The following is an 8,926-nucleotide window of genomic DNA, read 5'->3' as shown; positions in this document are numbered from 1 at the left end:
GGTGTGTGGGGAGAGCTCTGACCTCAGGCCACAGACACAGGCCCATGGGGAGCAGGGGGGACTGGCAGCTGGCCCAGCCAGCTACTCACCCAGGGTTGAGGCCTCGGACACAGCAGGGAGACCAGGAGGGCGGGAGAGGGGAGCAGAAGGGCTTCTGTTGCGAGGGCAGCTCTATTTCCACAGAGGCCCTTGGGCCCTGCCTAGCAATCCGACCCTCCCTGCTCAGTCAACTGTCTGGCTTCCCCCACCCAACCCCCCACATTAATCTTCCTGGTCACAAGTCTGGGTGGGGCAAAGGAATGAGACCCTGGAGCGGGCTCTGCTGACTGTGTATGGCAGTGGTTCTCAACCTTCCTAATGCCGCCACCCTTAAATACAGTTCCTCGTGTTGTGGTGACCCCCAATTTCATGGTTACAAATTGAACATAATTAAAACATAAGTGATTAATCACAAAAACAACATGTAATTATATATGCGTTTTCCGATGGTCTTAGGCGACCCCTGTGAAAGGGTCGTTTGACCCCCAAAGGGGGAAAGCCTGAGCAACCCACAGGTTGAGAACCGCTGGTGTAAGGGGTTCCTCAGACTTCACTGATTCAAGGACCCAAGTCAGGTGCTCCCCTCCGATTCTCTGCACAGACACCAGGGCAGGTGCTCCACCAGCATTTAATCTATCCGAACCCTGCATCCAGGCTCATCCGCAGCTCGGCCATCCACGGCTGCAGGCCACCACCAATTCTCTCCCAAGGCCCTTCTTCCCAAGTCCCAGTCAGTGGGAGGCCCAGTAACCCATGCTGGGGGCAGCCCTGAGGGCAAGGGCTGGGCCACAGGGAGGAAGGGAGGCAGGAGGGCTTAGGGGGACTTAGGGTGAACTTTTGGAACTGTCTGGAGCTGGAGGCTGGAGAAGGACAGAGAGGTCACCTATGAAGCATCCAGGCTGGACCTGAAGGCCCGGCGTGTTGAGTTGTAGCAGCGGCAGTGGGCAGCCAGCTGAGCCCCGTCGGCCATGAGAGACCCAAGCAGAGCTCAGACCCACCTTCTTGGGCCCCAAGTACCCTGGTGCCCAAGGAAAAAAGGGAAAAAAGTCAGGAGGACCGGCTCCTGGATTCTGCTCGTTGGAAGGAACCCTGAGTCTTCGGAGGCCAGCCTCCAAGGCCCCAGCCCCTGGCTGAGTCCCGACGTGCGGGGCGGGCCGGCCTGCCCTTCGGTTCAGGCTTCACCCGGTGAAACTGCAGGACATCGCGTTCCTGGGCGGAGGCAGTGTTCGCTCACCGGCCTCGGGGCTCAGACGCCGGTCACACATGTGATCCTGGGGCTCAGACGCTGGTCACATACATGATTTCTTCGGTGCACGGCCGCTTCTCCGAGCTGCCTGTGTCCTCCCTGCTGAGGGCCCTCAGCGGGGCCGGCTCCGGGACGGCTGCTTCTGCCTCGGCCGGCCTGCCCTGCCTCTCCTTCTTCTGAATCGCACAGAAGCCGCCACCCATGAAGAGGGCGGCGGAGACGAGGAAGAAGCTTGACATGTAGAAGACGTAGCTGAAGTTGCTGTCGGTGTTGTCCAGGACAAACCCTGAAGGACAGAGAGCACGTTAGGCCACGGCCCGGCTGCCAGCCCCCCACTGCCCTGTGCGCTCCGCAAGAGCAGGGCTTTTCCTTTTGTCTCTGCCGAACCCCAGGACCAGGAACTGGGGTTGGCACCTACTAGGCCAGTGATGGCGAACCTATGACACGCGTGTCAGAGGTGACACACGAACTCATTTGTTTGGTTGATTTTTCTTTGTGAAATGGCATTTAAATATATAAAATAAATCTCAAAAATATAAGTCTTGGTTTTACTATGGTTGCAAATATCAAAACATTTCTACATGTGACACGGCACCAGAGTTAAGTTAGGGTTTTTCAAAATGCTGACACGCCGAGCTCAAAAGGTTCGCCATCACTGGTCTAGGCACTCAGGAAATAGTTGGTAAAGGTGGGGGGAGAGGAAACACTAAGCCTCCTCTGGCCCAGGCAGGAAGAGACCTCGGGCCAAAGAGCACTTGAGGGCATGTCTCGCTCACCCGGGGGCAGGGAGCTATGAGGACAAGGGCCAGTGGAGTCGGGATATCGGATCGGATCGGCCCCGCCCTGGGCCCCCCAGGCCTCTCCCAGCCAGCTCTCTGCACTTGCTGCCGTGGCGGGCAGGGGGCGGGGATCCCGTGGAAACTGGGCCTTCCCGCTCCACACTCGGGGGAAGAGTCCCCGTCATCTAACTGTAATGACGGCAGCCATGTGTTGTCTGTGTGACTGTCCCCCGGCACCAAAGGCTTCACAAACCTTCCCTTTTGCTCTGCATGTCATACCTCCCGTGTGGGGCTCTGTTTCTATACCTGCACGTTTCCCTCCCGGCACAAACCGCCACTGGGCCCCCAAATACGTCTCTTCGCTTTGATTGCCGTTCCCCCCCGCCCCCAGAAGTCTCTGCCTCTGGCCGTGGGCACCGTGACCGGCACAGGCCAATCCTGGGTGAGGCAGGTGCTCTTTTCTGCATTTTGCAGATAACACTGTGGCTCAGAGAAGGTCAATGAGATGTGGGGTCGGTCCCACGGGCAGGAAGTGGCAGACCCAGGATGTCAACAACAGCCAATCCGTGCATAGTACTTACTCTGCCATCTTCTCTACTTAGAGCTTAACGGTATAACTGTGACCCTCACAACAAGCCTACCAGGTAGATTCTATTCTCATCCTCACTTTGTTGATAAGAAAACAGGTACGGAGAGGAAGATGACAGACTCAGCTAAGTGTGGTACCCAAACCCCCACTTTTAACTCTTCAGATTGAGTGCCAGCTGGGGAACAGGCTGCAGCCAGTCCCCTGAGGCGCTTGGGGGAAAATCACAGATTCCAAGTCCCTCCCCCTGGGATGCTGGACGGGGCCCAAATCTGTCCAGACTGTTCCCTCCGCCTCACCCCCTCACCCTGCCCTCCCAGGCCACGCCCTCCCTCTTGGGCCTCACCAGCCATGGGCGGGGAGATGAGGATGGAGATGCTCTCCAGGATGGTGCAGAGGCCCAGGGCCCTGGAGAACCGATCCATGGGGACCACGTCCATGAGGACCTGGAAGAAGAGGGCGCCAACCACGCTCATGGACACGCTGTACACCAGGCAGTAGCCCACCAGCACTCGGAAGTTGGCCGACACCGTGCACACCAGGTTGGTGAGCCCGTTGAGCAGAACCGCGAGGCTGAAGAGGTACTTGCGATATCTGGCGAAGTTCTGGCGGCCGGCCACCAGCCCGGCCATGGGCCGCAGGAAGATGTTGCTAAAGCCGATGATGGAGATGAGCAGGGCGGCCTTGTGCTCGTCGACCCCGTGCCGCATGGCGAACGGCACCAGGAAGACTTGTGGCAGCGGGAAACCGAGGATCATCCATGTGACGCCCAGCGTGAACACGCGGTAGCCTGCGTTGTGCCACAGGATGTCGAAGGCCAGGTGGCGCAGGAGGGCCCGGCCACATGCTGCCGGGCAGCCGGGCGCTGGTGTCTTGGAGGGCACAGGTGGGCCTTTTCTGGGTGCAGGGGCCACGCTGGGGGCCACGGGCCTCAGGATGGCGCCGCAGACGCAGCAGTGGAGGAAAACCCCGCCGAAGACCAGGAAGGTGCCCCTCCAGCCCAGTTCCTCCAGGAGATGGCGGGCCAGCAGCGGCCAGAGTGTGATGCCCAGGGAGACGCCCACCGAAGCCACAGCGTTGGCCAGCGCCCGCCGGCGGGTGAAATAGAAGCCCAATACGGTGATGGTCGACTGGAAACTGAAACACAAGCCCAGGCCTGTGTGGAAGAGGGGAGACCAGCTCGAGGGCGTCCTGGGGCCACCCACAGCGGAGTCACAGGGTCATGTCCCACGTCTGCTCTCCTTCCCTTCCAGCCAAACCCACCTCCAGGTCCCCAGGGATTTAAGATGGAGTCGGCCTGCCTACTCTCCTCCCTGGAAACATCCGTCCCTCAGATCTGCCCTCCCAAGGCCGCCAGGGGCACACCTGTCCCCTTGGCACAGTACCCAGGCGATCCTTAAAAACTTAACATTAGCCCGGTTGCCGTGGCTCAGTGAGCGTTGACCTGTGAACCAGGAGGACATGGTTCAATTCCCCATCAGGGCACCCGACTGGGTTTCGGGCTTGGTCCCCAGTGTGGAGGGTGCAGGGGGCAGCCAATCGATGATTCTCATCATTGATGTGTCTATCTCTCTCTCCCTCTCCCTTCCTCTCTGAAATCAATAAAAAAATATATTTTAGCCCTCGCCAGGCCCTGGTTAAAGCACATGCAGAGGCAACCAATCAATGTTCTTTTCTCACATCGATGTTTCTCTCTGTCTTTCCCTCTCTCTTCCTCTCTCTCTCTAATATATATATATATATATAATTTTTTAAAAAACAACAACAACTTAAAATCAAAGTAAGTCTCTCCCCTGCTTAACACCTTCCAGAGACTTCCCATCACACCGAGGGGAAAAGCCAAAGTATTTACTATGCCCCGGCAGGCTCTGCACCATCTGGCCTCCCGCCACCTCTTGGGTGCCATCTCCGGCCACGCTCCCCGCCACTCACCAGGCGGCAGCCACATCAGCTTTTTCCTCTTCCTCCGGACACCCCGCTGCTCCCTACCTCAGGACATGGCTGTTGCGGTTCCCTCTGCCTGGGACACTCTTCCCCCGACTTCCCTTTCCTGACTCAGCTCAGAAGCCGCCTCCCCACCCACTCTGTGCCCGCCCCCGCACAGCTGGACGTTCTGGAGAGAAAGCTCACAGCCACCCAGGACCTCTGGCCTCGGGCGGGCCCTGGGCGGCCAGATCTGTCGTCCACCTACTCTCCCTCCTCCTGGATGACGCCCGGGCTTTCTTCCTCTTCATACTCCACACCTCACCCCTCTCCGCTCCCAGCTGACAGCCGCCTCGCCTTCCCGCCAGTGACAGCGGACCATCTGTGCTCCCAGTCAAGGCCAGCGCTTTCCTTCTGCCCTGCATCTTGTCCACTCAGAGGCACAGCCCCCCAGCAATGTCCCTCTCTCCTGCATCACCCGTTTTTCTCCTCTTTTCTAGATCATTCTCCCTCATTGTTATTTCTCTCATTAAAAACAAAACACAACCCTCCCTTGATCCCACAGCCTCTTCTGGGTCCCCGCCCATTTCTCTGCTCCCCTTCCACCGAAATTTCCGTGCAAGGTTCGATCAGCTCCGCCATCTCCCATTGCCCTCCTCCTGGGCTCTGTTGAAACTGTTCCCATCAGACTTTCACCCCCACCTCTGCTCCAGAATTGCTCTCGCCGAGGTCACCAACCCTTCCATTGCCAAATCCAAAGAGCCTGGGCCCCACTCGAGCTGACCTGGCAGCCGCTTGGCACACTGAACCCCTCCCTCTTCCTCTCGAACATCCTTCATTCTTTCTCTCAAGAAACCCCACCCTCTGGGTTCTCCCACTTCTGTCACTTCTTCCCGTCTGGACCACTACACACGGGAGCGCCCTGGGCTCAGTCCTCCCTCTCCCTCTCCCTTCGTGAACAGCAGGACGACACCTCAGCTCAAGACTTGAATACCAGCCCTCTCAGAATGTCCCAACAGCTCGCTCAGCTCGGGGCCTGTCCCACATCTGAGCTCCCCGTCTTCCTGCAACCCCCCCCCCCCCCCCTCTTTCCCCCCCCTGTTTCCCAGGGTGGTTAGTGGCTGCTTCGTTCTTCCAGCAGCTCAGGGCAAAGAGCCCTGGGGTCAGCCTTCCTGCTCTTGGGTCTCCCTTAACTCTTCCCTGCACTGCATGTGCGTAGCCTCCTGCAGTGTTTTCTGAACACCCCGGCCAGCTGGCAGGTGCTTTGCAAATAGTGGTCAGATGAATGTCACTTACCCAGCCGCCCGAACCCCTCACATGACTTCCCATTTCACTACGACCGAACCCCCATCCAGCCTCCACCCCTATTCATGCCCCTCTACTCAACTGGCCACTGCACTGCCCCTGGACACTCCAGGGCCTTTGCACTTGCTGTTCCCTCTGCCTGGAATGCCCTTCCCCCCAGAACCTAGGGGCAGACTCCCTTCTTCAGCTCTCTGCCCAGCCACCCCTTCCTCTCAAGGCCTCCTCCGCTTGCTTGTTGCAAACAACAGCCTCCCTTCGACCCTGGGCGTTCTTGACATTCTACATGTTTCCTTGTTTAATCTCTGCTCACCACCACCCTCAGCCAGGACGCCGTCACATCGGCTGTCCTGTCTTCTCACGCACTTGTCTTGGCGCGATCAGATAGGCTCCTCGTTTATCTGTCCTTGGCCTCTCCCCTTTGTGGGCTGCCTCCTGTGAGCAGCCCCAGTGATGGGCTTTGCCTGCCCTGTTCACTTGCATGTGACACTGTTTAATAGGCGCCCAGTAGCTCTCCAAACGGAATGACAGTCACCTGTGACGAAGCCTGCTGCGAGGTAGAGCTGGCCGAGGGTGCGGCAGAAGGAGCTGGCCACCATGCCCAGGCTGGCCAGCACGCCCCCCAGCATCACGGTGGCCCGGCAGCCGAAGCGTCCCACCAGCACGCTGCACAGGGGTCCTGTGGGTGGAGGCAGGAGGGGCAGAGATGAGAAGCCAGGCAGCAGCTGAGGAGTCCCAGAGGGAGGGGGAGGGGGAGGCCGGGAAGGGGTTCCAGCAGGAACTAGCCAGGAGGCTTAAAGGGCATAAGCCCTGGAGCCCGCAGTCCTGGACCCTGATGCCCACCCTGCCAGACTGGCCATGGGACCCCAGCAAGGCTCGCTCTCTCTCTGCCTCAGTTTCCTCTCTTACAGAATGAGGGATCAGGCTGGGGGAAGGGTGACCAGGTGTGAGGTGAGGTGCTGCTGCCAACGTCCAGTTTGACCCAGCCAAGAAACAGGATTGGCTCATGGCTGAGGTGCGCTCTTCACTGGGGGTCTGTCTCAGGGGGGTAGGGGGGGGACCCCAGGTATCTAAATCATAGTGAGCATCCCTGTCCCTACTCCTACCCCATCCTCAAGAAGACTGGCTACAGCCCTCCCTCCAGCCTCCCACCTGTCGAGGGTGAGCAGCTGGGGCCCTGGGCCACTCTGCACCCCTTTGCACTGGCCTCTGGAGAAAACTGGGTGGGGTACCTTCTCCCCTCCCCCATCACCTCTAGCCACCACCAGAGCCCGGCACCCAGTGTGTGGCTGCTGTTGGAGAGGGGCCTGTTTTCCTCCACCCCTCCCCCATCCTGAGCGGCTTTCTCCGGGCCCAGACCCAGAGGAGTAGAAACAGACCAGTCCTGGCCAGCTGCTCCTCAGCACCTTGCAAGGCCCCGTTCGCCCAGCGCCCTGCCCCCAAGTACATGGAACTGAGTTTCGGGGAAAGTGTGTGTGCGCACGAGGTTTGTGGGTGTGTGTCTGGGGTGAAGAGGGGATGTGTGCGTGTAGCCGGTATGAGCTTGGGAGTGAAAGGGGAAGTGAGCAGCCCGTCCTCAGAGATAATCAAGCAGAGGCAGCAGTAGAGGGAGAGGCGAGGCTTTGCCGTGGGTATGACCACGGGCCCACACAGGTTCCCCACCACCACACTTTGACCCGTCTCGGGAAAGGTGATATTGGGGAAAGCCCTGAGTCATGGAGTCGGGGGTGGGCCTGGGCCGGGAGCCAGCTGAGCTGAGATAGCTGAGGGTGCTGGGGTGGGGCGCTGCGAGGCAGGGCGGCTCTGGCAGGAGCCAGAACTCACTCTGCAACCTTGGGCAGGCCTTGTACTTTGCTCTTGCTTGCTTTCCTCATCTCTGAAATGTGTGGGAGTGGGGGGGGGGGGGGGGGGGGGCGGTTAGGATCAACGATACTTTCCAATTTAAAATGTCTATCAATCTCTGAGCATGGGCTAAAGGTGTGTGTGTGTGAGAGAGAGACAGACAGACAAGACAGACAGGAGTTCCAAGCCGACTGAGATGCTGGAGAGCCTGCTAGGGGGCAGTGAGTGGAAAGCTGGCTGGGGAGTGGGGGTCCCACTAGGTGCCCGGCTCCCAGCCTCTGGCCCAGACCCATCTGGCTGCACGGAAGGAGCCCTCTGCGATGCCCGCTTCTGCACCAACCCCGCAAGTGAAAAGGTCATGCGGCCTGGGCTCAGCCTGGCCCATGCCCTGGGGTGACAGGTTCAGGGTCATCCCAGCAAAGGTGGCACCTCCCAGTCTGACCTCCCTCCCGATTGGAGGGAAGGAAGTGGAAGAACAAGCAGGCTACTGGTGCCAGGTGGAGGGAGTAGCAGGAGGTAGCAGGGAGGTGGGGTCTGCTAGGCAAGCACCCCACACCCTCACGCAGGGCGAGCCCTGCGGCCCCACCAGACCCCGCTCCAGGTGACCAGGCCTCCCTAGAGGCCCCTGGAGGCCACAGCAACCAGAAGCTGGGGCAGGCCCCTGAGCCCGAGGCTGCTATGCAGACTGCCCGGACAGCTCCTGACCTTCCCCAATGGCTGGGGTCAGGGTGAGGTGGTCACAGTCCTGGAAGAGCCCCCCAGGAAATGAGGGGGCTGCCTTCTCCATCTCCCAGCCCTTGCAACTCCCCTCTGCTGCCTGATGAGACATGGGGCTCTGGCAATGCCCCCATCCTGCTCCTGGTGTCTTCAAAGAGCCCCCTTCCTGTCTGAAGCCCAGATGACGATCTCCAGGATACAAGTCTTCAGAGCGCCTGACATTTCCCTCCCTCACGTGATCTCCTTACAATCCCATGTGCGAGGTGGGCAGGACGCCGGGTGTCACCCCATGTTGCAGGGAAGGGACTAAGGTTCAGGGTGATCTCCCAGCTGGACCCCAGGCCGCACCTCCTCTAGTCTGGAACCAGCCTGCAGTGGCCATTGAGAGGACTGGCTTCGCATCTTAGGTGCCTCCCCAGCCTTTTCCCAGCCCAGCCCAGCCCAGCCCCCGCCTCGCCCAGCGGGATTCCAGCCCAGGGAGTGGGCGTCCAG

At 59.6% G+C, this 8,926-nt stretch overlaps 1 protein-coding gene across 5 annotated transcripts in view; it reads right to left on the bottom strand.

Annotated features, from left to right (window-relative positions):
- Nucleotides 1-649: 649 nt before the first annotated feature.
- Nucleotides 650-8,926, bottom strand: part of SLC16A5 (solute carrier family 16 (monocarboxylate transporter), member 5) — an 11,291-nt gene continuing 3,014 nt past the window's right edge. For 3 of the 5 annotated variants that reach the window (XM_006754614.2, XM_015570785.1, XM_015570791.1), the window contains exons 3-5: nucleotides 6,411-6,554; nucleotides 2,997-3,806; nucleotides 650-1,571 (exon numbers count right to left, since the gene is read on the bottom strand). In XM_006754614.2, coding sequence (XP_006754677.1) covers nucleotides 1,318-1,571; nucleotides 2,997-3,806; nucleotides 6,411-6,554 — 1,208 coding nt within the window. In that variant the 3' untranslated portion in view covers nucleotides 650-1,317. The remainder of the gene's footprint in view (nucleotides 1,572-2,996; nucleotides 3,807-6,410; nucleotides 6,555-8,926) is intronic. The other 2 variants (XM_015570777.1, XM_015570773.1) reach the window with 1 other exon arrangement.

The sequence above is a fragment of the Myotis davidii genome, unplaced genomic scaffold (assembly GCF_000327345.1).
Source record: "Myotis davidii unplaced genomic scaffold, ASM32734v1 scaffold172, whole genome shotgun sequence".
In the NCBI taxonomy this organism is placed as follows: Eukaryota; Metazoa; Chordata; class Mammalia; order Chiroptera; family Vespertilionidae; genus Myotis; species Myotis davidii.
This window is presented reverse-complemented; position numbering and strand designations above follow the sequence as displayed.